Source organism: Tympanuchus pallidicinctus, unplaced genomic scaffold (assembly GCF_026119805.1).
Source record: "Tympanuchus pallidicinctus isolate F22 unplaced genomic scaffold, pur_lepc_1.0 scaffold22, whole genome shotgun sequence".
Taxonomy (NCBI): Eukaryota; Metazoa; Chordata; class Aves; order Galliformes; family Phasianidae; genus Tympanuchus; species Tympanuchus pallidicinctus.
Window position 1 is genome coordinate 24,561,662 of NW_026294739.1, and position 15,610 is coordinate 24,577,271.

The 15,610-nt window shown below is 58.7% G+C and overlaps 2 protein-coding genes across 2 annotated transcripts in view; both read left to right on the plus strand.

Moving 5' to 3' along the window:
• Window positions 1-11,333, plus strand: part of ANKRD11 (ankyrin repeat domain containing 11) — an 80,328-nt gene extending 68,995 nt beyond the window's left edge. Inside the window, exons 8-13 of the mRNA XM_052685335.1 lie at window positions 309-456; window positions 951-7,660; window positions 8,463-8,561; window positions 8,665-8,808; window positions 9,204-9,296; window positions 10,289-11,333. Of these exons, the coding sequence (XP_052541295.1) occupies window positions 309-456; window positions 951-7,660; window positions 8,463-8,561; window positions 8,665-8,808; window positions 9,204-9,296; window positions 10,289-10,474 (7,380 nt within the window). The 3' untranslated portion in view covers window positions 10,475-11,333. The remainder of the gene's footprint in view (window positions 1-308; window positions 457-950; window positions 7,661-8,462; window positions 8,562-8,664; window positions 8,809-9,203; window positions 9,297-10,288) is intronic.
• Window positions 11,334-11,801: 468 nt separating this feature from the next.
• On the plus strand, window positions 11,802-15,541 carry SLC22A31 (solute carrier family 22 member 31). Its single transcript, XM_052685337.1, has 9 exons — window positions 11,802-12,176; window positions 13,053-13,156; window positions 13,233-13,387; window positions 13,637-13,805; window positions 14,022-14,155; window positions 14,236-14,344; window positions 14,424-14,638; window positions 14,722-14,833; window positions 14,924-15,541. Exons 1-9 carry the CDS (start codon window positions 11,802-11,804, stop codon window positions 15,282-15,284), a joined length of 1,734 nt encoding a protein of 577 aa, XP_052541297.1. The 3' UTR covers window positions 15,285-15,541.
• Window positions 15,542-15,610: the final 69 nt, after the last annotated feature.

Here is a 15,610-nt window from a genome sequence, read left to right on the forward strand (position 1 = left end):
GATAGCAGGTGGGAGCTCCCTGCGCCATTCTGTGGGGCTTTTCTTGTGTAGGAGGAAAGCTCATCCTTTCTGGAACAGGAGGAGAGAGCGTGGCCTTGCATCTTGTTCTGCTCCTTCCTTCCTTGCCCAAGTTCATCTGTGTTGCTGGGTTTTGTCTCCTTTCTTACCGGTATCTGTTAGTGCCACAGGTTTATCCCTGGCAACAGGCTGCTCTCCTGCTTGAAGATACACCCCCGTTCTGTTTTATATCAAAAGCATACAGAAAAGAAATCTCTATAAACATTTAAAGTCTCGATTTCTGCTTTCAGGTGGTGAAATTGTTGTTGCATTATGGAGGGAACCCTCATCAAAGCAACAGGAAGGGAGAGACGCCGTTAAAAGTAGCCAACTCTCCCACCATGGTGAATCTGCTCCTGGGGAAGACGACGTATCCCTCCAGCGAAGAGAGCTCAACAGGTGAGGCCAGTTTTGTGCATGTGGTGCTGTTTGTGGCCCACAGCTGTCTGTGAGCACAGAGCTGTTAGGAGGACAGCAAGGTCAGACTCGTCAGAGTGCCCACATGCTGCTGCTGCAGTCCGGAGTCCTTCTGTAGGCATAAGCCCAGCTCAGATGAGTGCAGCCTTGAGCTCCAGGAGCAGTGGCCGTTTGCCCTGGAAGCCCGCACTGAGATAGCTTGCCTGGTGTAATTAAGATACAGGATTGGAATTCATTTGCAGATAAATGGATATCTGACATTAAGATGTGGGTGATGTCCCAGCCCGTGCCTGGATGGGAGGATAGTGGACATTTCCAGGCTGTGTGCTGTCATGGCTGGGCCAGGTGGGAAGTGCTGCAGGTTTCATTAGCACTAAGTGGAGGAGAGGTTCCCGTCCCACGGGGGGTGTTGGCCTGCACTGTGTGCAGTCATAATCCTCTTCACAGGCCTTAACGTGTTGTTGTTCTCTCTGCAGAGACCTCAGAAGAGGAGGATGCCCCTTCCTTCGCGCCCTCCAGTTCCGTTGATGGCAATAACACAGACTCAGAGTTTGAGAAGGGCCTGAAGCACAAGCCCAAGGCCCAGGAGCCCCCCAAAACCATCACCCCAGTAAAGGATGAGTACGAATTCGATGAGGATGATGAACAGGACCGGGTCCCACCAGTCGACGACAAACATTTGCTGAAAAAGGATTACAGGAAAGAGACTAAAGCCAACAGTTTCATTTCCATACCCAAAATGGAAGTGAAAACTTATACTAAAAATAACACAATTACACCAAAGAAAGCTGCCCACCGCATCCTGTCGGACAGCTCGGACGAGGAGGAGACCGGCGTCGCTGTGGGGACAGGCGAGAAGCTGCGCCTTTCGACCCACTCGATATTGCCCAGCAGCAAGATCCGGGAGCCTGCCAGCACCAAGGCACCGAAGGAGAAAAGCAAAGTAAAAAAGAAGCGGAAGAAGGAGACGAAAAGCAAAGAGGTTCGGTTTGGCAAAAAAAATGACAAATTTTGTTCCTCTGAATCAGAGAGCGAAAACGTGGAGAGTGAGGAGGATGATAGAGACTCTCTGCAGAGCTCTAGCTGTGTAAAGGACTCCAGGCTAGTGCTAAAGGAATCCTCCTTGTTTAACTCTCTGTCTGCCTCATCGACCTCTTCTCATGGGAGCTTAGGATCCCAGAAACACAATGCTAACCTTACAGAACAGCACTCCAAGCACTGGAGGACGGACAATTGGAAAACCATATCTTCTCCAGCTTGGTCAGATGTCAGCTCCTTGTCGGACTCCACGAGGACGAGGCTGACGAGCGAGTCGGACTACTCGTCTGAGGAGTCGAGCCTGGAGTCGCTAAAGCCAGTCAGGAAGAAACCAGAGCACAAAAAGAAAAACACCTCCCACAGCACTGTTCCTGAGAAAAAGAATTCATTCCATAGCAACGTGGACGGAGCGATCCCGAAGCTGGATAAGGAGGGGAAGGTGGTTAAAAAGCATAAAACGAAGCATAAACATAAAAACAAGGACAAGGGGCAGTGTCCCATCAGCCAAGACATTAAAATAATCAAAACTTTTTCTTTTGAGTTTGAGGACTCTAAGCAAAAGCCTGAGAAAGGCTTGATAGTAGAGACAGAAAATCCAGTCGAAAACAAGTTGAAAGTGTTAAAGCACGAGCGAGAACACTGTAAGAAGGAAGACAAGCTCCCCAAAGGTAAAGCGGAGGAGAAGGACTGGTTGTTTAAAGATGAGACTGGAAAATCCTCTAAAGAGGAGAAGTCATTAAGGAAAGTCAAAGATGGCAGTAAAGACCTGAGCAAATCCTTCAGGGAAGGATTGAGTAAATCGGAAAAAGAGAAACCTGTGAAGGAGAAGTCTCCCAAAGAGGAGAAGCCCAGAATACACAAGGAGGAGAGGAAGAAGAAGTCGAAAGACAAGCAGTCCAAATCCGAAAAGAAGAACGAACTGAAGGAGGAGAAAGCTGCTAAGCTTGAGAAAGAAAAATCCTTCAAGGAGGAGAAGGAAAAATGCAAAAAAGACAAAATGTACAGGGAGGAGTCTGGGTTCGACGAGTTCAATAACAAAGCCCAGTTTCCCGAAAGCGAGGACACCAAGTTCAGCCTTTCGGATGATCAGCAGGAGAGGTGGTTCTCAGACCTGTCTTCTGATTCGTCCTTCGATTTCAAAGGCGAGGATAGCTGGGATTCTCCGGTAACGGATTTCAGGGAGATTAAAAACGACACTGTGGCAAAGCTAATCATAGAGCCAGTGAAAGAGGAAATTAAAGACAAGAAAAAGGAAAACAAGACGAAAGAGAAGAAAGAGTACAGCGAGAAACGTAGCGAAAAGGACTCTTTCTTAAAGAAGAAAGAGAGAGACTACGTGGACAAGAGCTCAGAGAAGAAAAAGGACCAAAGTGACAGGCACAAAGCTGCTCCTGGTTATTTGCCTGAAAAAGATAAGAAGAGGAAGGATTCTGCAGAGGGCGTTAAGGAGAAGAAAGAGAAAGAGGCGGGTGAAACCAACAAAGACAGAAAGGATTCCTCTGATGGCTCTAAAGACCGAAAGGAGAGCAAGACGAAGCAGGAGGAGCCGTACCGGGACGACTTCAAGGAGTTTGGCTGCGAGGCGTTCTTCAAGGAGAAGCCTGACGCCGAGTTCAGCGGCAAAGCCCTGGAGAGCTGGGAGAGGCACCACTCCGGGAAGGACAAGGAGAAGAAGGATGCTTCTGAGAAGGAAAAAAAAGAGAAAGCGAAGCCAGAAAAGTACAAGGAAAAATCCAAAGAAGGCGACAAGGAGAAAAGCGAGAAAGCGGCTCCAGAGAAAATGCCAAAAGACAAAGAGCTGGAAAAGAGCTTCAAAGAGAAGAAGGAAAGCAAGGAGAAATACAAAGATCTACACAGCAAAGACAAAGAAAGGAAAAGTTCCTTCGACCAAGTGAAAGAGAAGAAGGAGAAAAGCTTTTCCACGGACCGAGAAGACTTCTCTGAGAAGAAGGATGAGAAGAAGGGCAAGGAGAAGAGCTGGTACAGCATCGCGGACATCTTCACCGATGAGAGCGAAGACGAGAGGGACGATTACAGCTTGACGGGGTTCAAAGTGGGCGAATCGGTGGGGAGCGAGATGCACCGCCTGGACAGCCTGCAGGAGAAGGACGAGGGTGAGAAGGAGCTGTACGCCGACAAACACCGCAAGCACTCCTCCGAGCGGCAGCACTGCGGGGAGAAACAGAAGGACAAGGAGTCCAAGGAGAAGAAAAAGGACAAGGGAACATCGGAAGGGGGGAAAGAGAAGAAGGAGAAGAACTCCTTCGAAAAACACAAGGAGAAGAAGGATAAGGATTCTTCGGAGAAGTACAAAGACAGGAAAGACAGAACGTCCATCGATTCCAATCAGGAGAAGAAGAACAAGCAGAAGCTGCCGGAAAAGGCTGACAAGAAGCACGCCGGCGACGAGAAGGTGAAAAACAAGCACAAGGAGAAGCTGGATAAGGAGCATTCCAAAGAGAAGAAGTCTTCGAAAGGAGGAGAGCCGGAGAAGAGCCTGCTGGAGAAGCTGGAGGAGGAGGCTCTCAATGACTACAGAGATGACTCCAACGACAAAATCAGCGAGATCTCCTCCGACAGCTTCACGGACAGAGGGCAGGACCCCGGGCTCAGCAGCCTCTTCGAGTCTTCGAATCTCTCTCTTGCAGACGCCTCCGAAGAAAAGTTCAAGGACTCCCTGCCACTGCCCTGCCTGCAGGACAAACTGAAGGAGAAGGAGCGGCACAGACATTCCTCATCCTCCTCAAAAAAGAGTCACGAGAAGGAAAAGGCGAAGAAGGAGAAGACCGAGAAGAAGGAGAAAGCAGACGAGTTCAAGGACTCCAGCAGCAGAAAGGATTCCACTCATTACGAAAAGGATTTCTCTGTGGATGGGGAGGCTTTCAGCGCTTCCTACGGCATGAAGGCAGAGCCTGATGAGGAACCAGAGAAAAGCATTGATTACTTATTTTCTGAGAAGAAAGATAAAAATGATTCTGAAAGAGAGCTGTCAAAGAAGGCGGAAAAAGACAAGACTTACGGTTCCAGCGCCATCAGCACTGCTAAAGAGAAAAAGAAGCGAGATAAACACAAGGAAAAGTGGAAGGAGGAAAAGGAAAAGCACAGAGACAAACATGCAGATGGTTTCTTCAAACATCACAAAGATGAACCAAAGTCAGCACTTAAGGACAAGGACAGTCCTCAAGTTACCGCCTTCAAGGATAAATTGAAGGAGGAAAACCTCAAATTTGGTGAGACCAAACTGAAAGAGAAGCTCAAGGAGAACCAAGAGAAAGACAAATCAGAGTCAATAAAAATAAGCAACGGCAACGAAAAAATCACCCTTTCCAAAGACAGCGGCAAGAAGGATGCCAGGCCGAGGGAGAAGCTGCTGGGGGACGGAGATCTGATGATGACCAGCTTTGAGAGGATGCTGAGCCAGAAGGACCTGGAGATCGAGGAGCGGCACAAACGGCACAAGGAGAGAATGAAACAAATGGAGAAAATGAGGCACAGGTCCGGAGACCCCAAACTGAAGGACAAAATCAAGAGCTCTGAAGATGTCCGCAAGAGGAGTCTGGATCTGACAGCAAAGAAGCCGTTGGCGCTGGACACGCAGCTCAAGGACAAGAAGCTCAAAGAGCTGGGCCCGCTGACGCCCATCCTGTCGCCGGAGAACAAGGCGCAGCCCAGCGCTGGGGCGGACTCCAAGGACTGGATCACGGGCCCGCAGCTGAAGGAGATCCTCCCGGCGTCCCCGAGGCCGGACCAGAACCGGCCCACGGGCGTCCCCACCCCGGCCTCCGTCGTATCGTGCCCCAGCTACGAGGAGGTGATGCAGACCCCGCGCACGCCCTCGTGCAGCAACGAGGACTACACCGACCTGATGTTCGAGTGCGCGGACTCGCAGCACTCGCTGCCCATATCCACCATGTCCATGAACGCCTGCTCGCCGTCCTTCTTTGACAGGTATGCCAACGTGGCGGGGGCCCTCCCTGAGAACCCGGCTCAGACCCCAACTCGGACCATCCCCTCCTCCAACCTGTACCGCTCCATCTCTGTGGACATCAGAAGGGCGCCCGAGGAAGAGTTCAGTGTCGGAGATAAGTTCTTCAGACAGCAGAGTGTCCCGGCGACCTCAAATTACGACTCTCCCGTGCAGCATTTAATGGAGGAGAAGGTTCCCCTTCCTTCTGTTCCCACCGAGAAGTTCCAGTGTCTGTCTCCTGGCTATTACTCTCCGGACTATGGGGTTTCTTCGCCCAAGGTGGAAGCCCTGCACTGCCCACCAGCGGCGGTCAGCGGGGTCTCGCAGTCACCTGAAAGTGTCTTTTCTGGTTTACAAGCAAAGTCCTCCCCTTCGCACAGAGATGAGCTTCTGGCTCCCTCGGTAGAAAGTGCTCTTCCCCCTGACCTGGGCATGCCGCTGGACACTACGGAGGAGCAGCAAGCCACCGCCTCCATCATGCCCCCAGAGCCCACCTACCTGCCACCTATTGAAGAGAATAATTTTGGTTCGGCAATGCCAGAACAGACCAGCATGGACTGGGACACCCCTCCTGCCCGGAACCCCGACACGGCAATTCCTCCCAGCCTGATGGCAAACGCAGGCGAGCACTCTGTCGGCTGGTCCATGGGCCCTGAGCTCCTGATGAAATCACCCCAGCAGTTTGCCGAGTCTCCAAAGCCTGCGCTCTGCTCCCTGGAGCCCATCCATCCTACGCCGGTCGCCTTCATCCCCACAGACGCTTCCTACCCCGTTTCCCCCATCTCGTACCCTCTGTCCGTGTCAGAGCCGGGGCTGGATGAAGTCAAGGAAGACGCTGAGGAGGCCGTACCAGGAGAAATGGCGAATGCTGAGGAGCAGGCACCATACATGTCCCCCACGAGGCTGGACACGTTTTTCACCGGCTGCAAGCCCCTTCCCGAGGAGGCACCCGAGATCCCCGCGGAAGCCCCCTGCGCCCCAGCAGAACCCGAGGCAGAGGTGGTCAGCGTGCCAGAAAACACCTATTTGGAAAACAGCGGCACGGCGCCGGCAAACGGCGAGGAGGCGGTGACGTGGCCAGACCCCTTCACCACCACTGAGGATGAGCTGGACCTCGGCCCCTTCTCGCTGCCTGAGCTCCCGCTGCAGCCCAAGGACGTGGCTGAGGCGGAGGTGGCCGAGGCAGAGCCGGCCGAGGAGGGCACGGCTGCAGCTCCAGAGGCGAGTGCTGGGAGCACAAAGGCCGGCATGGCTGCCACAGCCAGCGGAGAGGCAGAGGAGCCCGCGGCCGTCCCAGCAGCACCCGTCCCACCCACAGACACTGAGCCACCAGCTGAGGAGCAGAAACCTGACGGGGCTGCGCCAGAAGCCACCTCGGAAGCAACGAGTGGGGCAGAGGAGAAAGGAGGGGAGGAGGCAGAGGCGCAGGTGCTCCCAGCTGCCCCGTTAGAGCCTGCGCAGGCTGAGGGCAAAGAGGTGGAGGGCGCACACGATGAGCCGGCCGCCTCCGCTGCAGCGGCGGAGGGCAGCTCCAGTCCTCCTGCAGCCCCCACCGAGGGCAGCGCTGGCCCTGAGAGCACCACGGGGCGCACCGGGAGCCAGGGCCCTGCCTCACAGCCCGAGGCCCCTCCGGCTCAGGCAGAAGTTGTTGAGCCAGTGCAGAAACCAGTAGCAGAAGCTCCCAAACCCCCCAAAATAGAAGAGATTCCTCAGCGGATTACCAGGAACCGGGCGCAGATGCTCGCCAACCAAAACAAGCAGAACGCCGCGGCTGCCGAGAAGGAATTTCCTGCTGTCCCCGCGCCCACCACCCGCACCAAGGGCCGAGTGACCGAGGAGGACGATTCCCAGGCGCAGCACCCACGGAAGCGCCGCTTCCAGCGCTCCAACCAGCAGCTGCAGCAGCAGATCAACACGTCCACCCAGCAGACCCGTGAGATGATCCAGCAGACCCTGGCAGCTATCGTCGACGCCATCAAACTGGACGACATCGAACCGTACCACAGCGACAGATCCAACCCCTACTTCGAGTACCTCCAGATCAGGAAAAAGATCGAAGAGAAGCGGAAAATCCTCTGCTACATCACTCCCCAGGCTCCACAGTGCTACGCCGAGTACGTCACCTACACGGGCTCCTACCTGCTGGACGGCAAACCTCTGAGCAAGCTCCACATCCCCGTGGTGAGTCCCCTCTCTTTGCCTGCGGTGTAAAACGCAGCGCTGAGGCTCTGTCCTGTCTGCCAACACGGCCACGTTGTCCCCCAGTACACCCAGAGCACTTCCATGGTGCCCAGCGGTGCCTTTCCTGTACTTGCAGGCAGTTCTCACAGTGACAGAGCGAAGCCTTGAGGAGCAGGGGGCTGCGTGGTAAATGCATCCTCGGAGATGTGCTTTTGCAGAGACCTTAGGCTGTGCTTAAGAGCCTAAGATTTGTTCAGGTTTTAGAGAAGGGTGGTGTGAATGCGCAGGATTTGAGGCCAGAAGGCAAGATGGCTTTTAAAGGCAGTGCAGTAATGAACCTCGGAGAGTGCAGGATAGCTGCTGCCTTTGTCCACTGAGCGCTGCTGTTTCACCTGCTGACAGCACGCAGGATCTGCCTCGGCTGCTCTGCACAAACGTGCTCTGCAGGTGCTTGGCGCTGCAGGCAGTAACTGCAGGATCCTGCAGGAGGAGGTCAGTGCAACTGCTTCCCTCCCTGCTGCACACAGGGTCAGGTACTCTGGCTATTTCCGCTGCCCGTACGACGCAGCCCATGCGTCAGTTCCGGTCTGATGAGCTCGCACCCCCTTCGCCTGCCAGCACTGCCATGGGCGTAGCTGAGCGCACACCTGCCTGCTCCTTCGTGCAGCAGTTCAGGGCCCAAGTGCCACAGCCCTGCAGTTCTTGGCTCCTCCAGGGGTGGTGACTCCTGCAGCTCCCTGGGCAGCCCGTGCTGCTGCCTGACCAAAGCAGCCTTTCCTAACTGCCCCGTTGTGCCCCACAGATCGCCCCACCACCATCGCTGGCAGAGCCCCTAAAGGAGCTGTTCAAGCAGCAGGAAGCCGTGCGGGGGAAGCTGCGGCTCCAGCACAGCATCGAGCGGGTAAGGCAGCGCCAGCAGCTCTTGCTGGGGACAGAGCCCTGAATTCCCTTTGCTGAGGGAAACTGAGGTTGCCGCACTCACTGCTGTGTTTGCTCTCTCCCAGGAGAAGCTCATTGTCTCCTGCGAGCAGGAGATCTTGAGGGTGCACTGTCGGGCAGCACGGACTATTGCCAACCAGGCTGTGCCCTTCAGTGCCTGCACCATGCTGCTGGACTCCGAGGTCTACAACATGCCTCTAGAAAATCAGGTCAGTAGTGCCTGCCTGCCTGCACAGGGCTGTCCCTGGGGAGCTGTGCAAGACCCCAAGCAAATGGGTTTATCTGGGTTGAGTTACAGGGAGAGAACCGTTAAAGTAATCTGAACGCTGGCTTGGAAAGCACTGGGCTGCTTCCAGCACAAAGGACGTGGAATCCCTTCCTCTGCTCAGAGGGAATTGGGCCGGGTTTGGGAGCTCTGATGTATCTCCTGCACCCTGCACTCCTGCACACAGCAGGCAGTGTCTGCCTGTCAGGCTGTGCTCCCACGTCCCCCCGCTCTGACCGCTGCGAGCGAGTGCTGTAAGAGGGGTCTGAGCACGGCCTGTTGGACCTTGGAGTGCTGAAAGCAAATAACCCATCTCCCACGTCATTCCTTTTTGCTCAGGGAGACGAAAACAAGTCGGTCAGGGACCGCTTCAATGCACGGCAGTTCATTTCCTGGCTGCAAGACGTGGACGACAAGTACGACCGGATGAAGGTGAGGGCTGTGGGTGCAGCGCAGGGCACAGATCCACTGCTCAGCACCATGGGGCACAGCTTGGGGAGCTGCATTCCTGTGGCTTCCAGAAGCTCTGCAGCGAGGCGTGTGGGTTGCTGGGCCAGAACCAGGGGATGGGGACACATTCTGCTTGGGGCTGCCTGTCTGGCTGCTGCTGCGTTGTCAACCTAAGCCTCCTGTTCTACTCACTCCCATGGTTGCTCTTGGCTGGCTGCAGCAAACTGGGAATTGGGCAGGGTTAAGAGTGCTCTGCAGGGCCCTGGGCAGGCAGACCTGGGGGAGACGTTGGTCCATTGGTGACAGAGAGGTGGCAGCTCTGCATAGGGAGCAGCACCCTGTCAGCACTGTTACTGACACCATGGGTTCAGAGCTCTGAGTGCTCATGGCTTTGGAAGCTACTGCACCTCCCTGGCTGCAGAGGGTTGGAGATTCATGATCCTTGAGGTCCCTTCCAACCCTGTGAGGCTCTGTAATAGGAAGATAATAGCAGGGTGGTACAGTCTTTGTCTGCAGCAAATGAAAATAAGCCTAAATACAGCAGCCACAGAGGCAGAAATGAAAGAAAAGAGCTGCTTACCTTTGGAAGGCCTCAGATAGATAGTAAGAGATGCCCTCACTTCCACTGCCAGCCCTTAAATGAGGTCTGGGAGGGGGAGGATCCTGGCTCCAGCCCTTCCATCACTCAGATTCATTGCTTGCACCTGAGCTCCCCTGGGCTGGCCCTGCCTTCCCACCGGCTGCTCATTCACTGCTCCAGGCTGTAGCCCTGCCCCTGCAGGCTCCCCGTGGTGACAGAGAGCATCCTGAGCTCTGCGTCTCCTCCAGGCACGGGCCGGGCGCTCTTAACAGCAGGAGGAGCGCGGGAGGGATCCGTTCTGTGGTGGGGGCTCCACAGGAGCAGCCCTGTCCTGCCCAAGGGCTGCAGCGCCCCCCCCCGGCCCTCACCACCCCTCTGTCCCCTTTTCCTGCAGACGTGCCTGCTGATGCGGCAGCAGCACGAGGCCGCCGCGCTGAACGCGGTGCAGAGGATGGAGTGGCAGCTGAAGGTGCAGGAGTTGGACCCCGCGGGGCACAAATCCCTCTGCGTCAACGAGGTGCCCTCCTTCTACGTGCCGATGGTCGACGTGAACGATGACTTTGTGCTGTTGCCGGCATGACAGTTCTGCACCGGGAGACGTCACTGAACACTGGCACGGACGGAGCCCTCCGAGGTCGGGCGGTCGCGCTCACATTCACCCTTCCCGCTTGCTGATGAATCCCTTGGTCAGAGGAGGAGGAAGCAGCTATCGGCAGAAATACAGCAAAACAGACAAACAACAAACCGATCGGAAACGAAACACAACATTGCACTTTCTTCACAGCGCGGCCCTCGGTGCCGGACTGACGGCGCGGCCCCTCCGTGCCCGGCGGCGGGCGGCAGCAGCGGGCGGAGCTGCAGGAGCTGCTGCCTGGCACAGGGCGGCGCTCTGCGCACGGAGAGGAGACCACGGGGGGGCAGGGGGCGATTTTCTCTTCCATCCCGGGGGCGTCTCCAAAAAAGACTGAGTCGAAAGAACACGCGGAGACCCAACCGGGGACAAAGGACAGCGGTGCCCACGGGCAGCACTGCGGCGCGGGCACGGAGCCCAGCGGAGCCCAGCAGAGCCCAGCAGAGCCCAGCAGAGCCCGGCGATGGGCAGCGGGAACGCAGAGAAAGGACTTTGCCAACTGTGTTTTTAATGGAGTCAAATCCATGTGGTTTATATATATATATATATTTTTTTTTTCCTTTAATCTTGGGCATTTCGTTTCTCTTTCTGAGAACATAACTTGAAAAACACTACAGAGCCAATACTCATATAAAGAAAAATTGTATCCCATAAATGCTGTACAGTTTTTATATACATTAACAATGTACTTTTGCTGCCTTCTAGATAATTTATTTTGCAACACATTACTGCACAGTTGTAAATAACTTATGTACTGTAACATCACTTTCAGTTATGTGTAAAGAAATAAATAAATTAATTAAAATTACCTTCATCTCTGCGGTCCGGCAGCGCTGCCAGGGGAGCAGCTGAGCCCCACGGAGCCCCTTGCTGTGCCCCCCCGGCACGACGTGCGCCTGCCGGTCCCGGATGCGGCTCTCAGTCAACGCTCCTCTCCTCCTTGTTATTCACGTCCTGAGCCCCGCGGCGGCCTTGCTGCTGCTTCGCCCCCATCCCACTGTTCAGCCCCCGATCCCGGAGCTGTGGGCATCGCGGAGCTCAGCGCCCCAGCGCGGATACAGAACTTTCCCTTTTCTCCCCTTTCCCCCTCCCTACTTTGCTCCCCGCTTCACCGTTCCCCCTTCGCTGTTTTTCTGCCCCCCCCACCCCGAGACATCGCGCGGCTCCAAACGCCCCGAACCGAACTTCTGTCCTTCGGGGGCGGGCGGTGGAGCAGAGCCCGGCCCAGGGGTGGGCACAGCGGGCGGTCCCCGCCCTCACCTGCGGGGCCGAACGGATGGCGGCGGCGTCGGGACCGGGACCTGGGGGTGGGGGCGGCGGCAGCGGCGGGCGGCCGCGGGGCCGGAGGGCGGCAGGGGGGTGGGCTCCGTGCGCGGCTTTGGCCCTGGGCTGGGCGCTGGGCTGGGCGCTGGGAGTCGAACCTCCGCACCGCTGCCGCCCCGACCCCGCGCTGCTGCCGCCGCCGCTGCGCCGCCTGGCGGGGCCCGCTCTGCTCCGCGCCGCCGTGCCGCGACTGCGCTCCGGATGGAGCCCGTGTCAGCTGTACCGGTACCGCGGAACCGCCGCTCCGCCCAACGGCACCGGGCCGTGCACCCGCGGGTGGCACTACGCGATGCCCGCCGCCGGGCTGCGTTCCAATCTGGTCACGGAGGTCTGCGGGGAAGCCGGAGGAAGGGGAAGGGTTGAGGGGATTTGGGAATGTGCCCGGGTTTGGGTTTATCGGGGCCGCTGAGTTTGAGGTGGGTTCGGGAGGATCTGGGGGAGCTCTGGGGTTGGGGAGGGGGTTAAGAGGGTGTAAAGGTGTAAGTTTTGGGGATGGAGGGGATCCGAGCGTGGGGAGATGTGGAAGAGTCTGGGGGGTCTGGGATAGGTTTGTACCTGGAGGAGGTCGGGGGTGGCGGAGGGTTGTAGGGTTGCTTGAGTTCTGGGGGGGGTTGGGAGGATCTGGGGTGCGGGGCTGGAGCCAGAGAGAGAATTGAGAGGGTTCTGGCAGGGGGGTGTTCCTGCGTTCTGGGGGTTAGGGCTCTTAGGGTCTATGGGATCTGGGGGAAGCTGAGGGATTGGAAGAGTCTCGGGGTGGGGGTGAATGGCGTACGGGAGGCCTGGGGGGTTTGGAACAGAGGGGAAGCCGGGGTCCTTGGGAGCTCAGAAGGAAATGGAGGGGTCATAGGGGGTCCTGAGTTCTGAGGGGATCAGGAGGATGCGGGGGAAGGGGCTGGGATTGGGGAGGGGTTGGAAGAGTCTGGGGGGGTTCCCTAAGTTAGGGAGGAGCTGAGGGGTTCTGGATGTGAGTGGGATCTGCAGAGTCCTGGGGCCTGGGGGGCTTGGGAGAGTCTGGTGGAACCCCTGCAGTTTGTGGGTACCTGAGGGATCCTGGGCTGGGAGTTCTGGGGAGTCCTGGGGTCCGGGGTGGGCGTCCAAGGGACTTCAGAAGGTCTGGAGGGTGTTCCCGAGGTCTGGCACCCCTTGGATGGGATGGAGGGTGCCCAGAAGCCCCCCAGACTATGGACTCCCCCTCCCCCCATAGTGGGACCTGGTGTGTGCCGCACGTTGGAAGGTGCCTCTGGAGCAAACCACGCACCTGCTGGGCTGGGCGCTGGGCAGCATCGCTGCAGGCATGGCCTGCGACAGGTAGCGGGGCGGGGGGCTGGTGGGGCATCCCCCCATAGGACCCTCAAGCCAGCTCACCCCCCCCTCACCCTTCCAGGTTTGGCCGCCGTCCCACCTTCCTGGTGTCCCTGGGGCTGGCGGTGCCGCTGGGGCTCAGCGTGGCGTTGGCCATCAACTTTGTCATGGTGCTGGTGGCACGGCTGCTCTTTGGGGCTGCGCTGGCCGGAGCCTTCCTATCCCTCTACGTGGCAAGTGAGTGGGGTGTGGGCTGCTGTGGGGCGGGGGCTGCTGTGGGGTCCAGCAAGTGGTGTGCTGGATAACGAGGGATGCGGGAGGCTGCGGGATCAGGGATCCTGCAGGGCGCAGGATGCTCCAGCAAGTGGCGTGCTGTGGAGAGCAGGATGCCGTGGGATGCTGTGGGAATCGGGGACCCGCAGGGTGCAGACGCCCCCATGGCCACGACCCCCATCCTGCACCATTTGTCCCCACGTCTCACGCCAGGGCTGGAGCTGTGTGACCCCCCGCACCGGCTGGAGGTGACGATGATCGCCGGCTTCTCCTGGCTGGCGGGAGAACTGCTGCTGCCGGGGCTGGCGGTGCTGTGCCGGGACTGGCGGGTGCTGCAGGGCGCCGTGACGGCCGTGCTGGCGCTGCTGGCAGCGTGTTGGTGGTGAGCACGGGGGGAGCGGGGCCGGGCGGTGCCCGCTGCCTGCGCACTTCGGCATCAAAGGCTGCGGGGCTCTCGTGCGCCGTGGGTAAACGTTTGCTCAGATCTCGAGCTGAGGGTTTCCAGGAACGGGGTGGCGGTGGCAGCGGGGGGGTCAGTCCCTTTCTCACAGTCCCTTTCTCACCCCGTGATGTCGGCCTCCCCCTCTCTGCCCCGCAGGTGCCCGGCGCTGCTGCTGGAGTCCCCGCGCTGGCTGTTGGCCACGCAGCAGCTGGAACGAGCCAGGAAGACGCTGCGGGCGCTGGCGGGGAGCGGCGGATGCGGGGCCGAGGAGCGGAGCAGCACCATGGCGGGTGCGTGGCGGGGGGGGGTGGTTGGGACCCCCTTCCCCATCCCGACGTGTCGTGCCGGCTCTGAGCTCTGTGCCACGCAGAGCTGGAGGCGCTGGCAGAGCAGTGCCCGCAGCCCCACTACCACAGTGTGTGCGAGATCTTCGGCACCAGGGTCATCTGGAAGAACGCCGTCATCCTCGGCTTCACAGCGTGAGTGCAGCGGCACTGGGCTTCTCCAAAACCCCCGTTCCCAACCCTTCCCATCACACCCCCCATCCCCACCCCGCAGTTTCATCGGCTCCGGCATCCGGCACTGCTTCACCCGCAATCTGGCCCCGCACCTCCCGCGTTTCCTGCCCGCGTACTTCGCGCTGCGGGGCCCCGAAGCGGCCGCGTGCCTTTTCCTCTGCGTCACCGCGGAGCGCTGCGGGCGTCGCGCTGTGCTGCTGCTGTGCACTGTGCTGACCGGCACCGCCTCGCTGCTGCTGCTGGCGCTCACCCAGTGTAAGCAGCCGGGGGGGGGGGGGGATGGGGGCGCCGAGGTTTGCACCCTCACGGCTCTCCTCCCCTTCACTCCCCCCCCCCAGACCTCCTGGAGCTCATCGTGCTGATGCTGTCCGTGCTGGGGGTCACCGCCTCGCACGCCGTCACCATGCTCAGCATCTTCTTCGCCAGCGAGGTGCTGCCCACCGTGGTCAGGTGAGCGGTTCGCAATCCCCCCCTCCCGACGTCACCCCTCAGCCCCCCCCCCCCCCACGCCCCAACTCTCAGCTCATTCTCTTCCCGCAGAGGCGCGGGGCTGGGCCTGGTTGTGGGGGCCAACCTGGTGGGCTCCGCGGCCGCCCCCATCGCCGCCGTCGCCAGCAGCCGCGGGTTCTTCCTGCACCACCTGGTGTTCGCCTCCTTCGCCATCCTGGCGGTGCTCAGCATCATGCTGCTGCCCGAGAGCCAGGGCCGCCGCCTGCCCCATTCCCTGCAGGAGGGCGAGAACCAGCGCCGGCCCCCCCTCTTCCGCCGTCCCCCCCGCGAGGACCACCTCCCCCTGCTCGCCCCCCGCGGAATTCCCCACGACTATTCCCGCATCGTCCCCTCTGCCCAAAGGGCGCTGGGATCGGGCCGCGGCCCTGCGAGTCCCCCTACCCAGACGTAGCCACGGCCCCCAGGGGGCTTCCCAATGCTACTTGGCCGCGAGGCGGGGAGGAGGCAAGCCCAGCGATGGGTGCACGCAGAGACCCCTCCCCCAGTGGCCAAACGCAGCTCTGAGCCCCCCCGCTTCTCCGAGCCCCCCATCCCCGTGTGGCCCTGGGGCTGCGAAAGAGCTGCGTGCCCCCCGGCCCTCACATCGCTGGGCCGGATCCTGCCCCGGGAGGAGCGCTGCTGGGAGTCCTGGGGCGGGGGTGATGCCCAGGTGAGGGGGTTGGTAGGGGGGGAGAGAGGAATGCAGCGGGTGCTGACGTGCTGCCAATAAAAGTGCCT

Coding starts and splice junctions, on each gene's coding strand:
- SLC22A31 (XM_052685337.1), top strand. CDS start 11,802: ATGGCGGCGGCGTCGGGACCGGGACCTGGGGGTGGGGGCGGCGGCAGC. Junction 12,177..13,052: donor GTTCCAATCTGGTCACGGAG/GTCTGCGGGGAA, acceptor CTCCCCCCATAG/TGGGACCTGGTGTGTGCCGC. Junction 13,806..14,021: donor CTGCTGGCAGCGTGTTGGTG/GTGAGCACGGGG, acceptor TCTGCCCCGCAG/GTGCCCGGCGCTGCTGCTGG.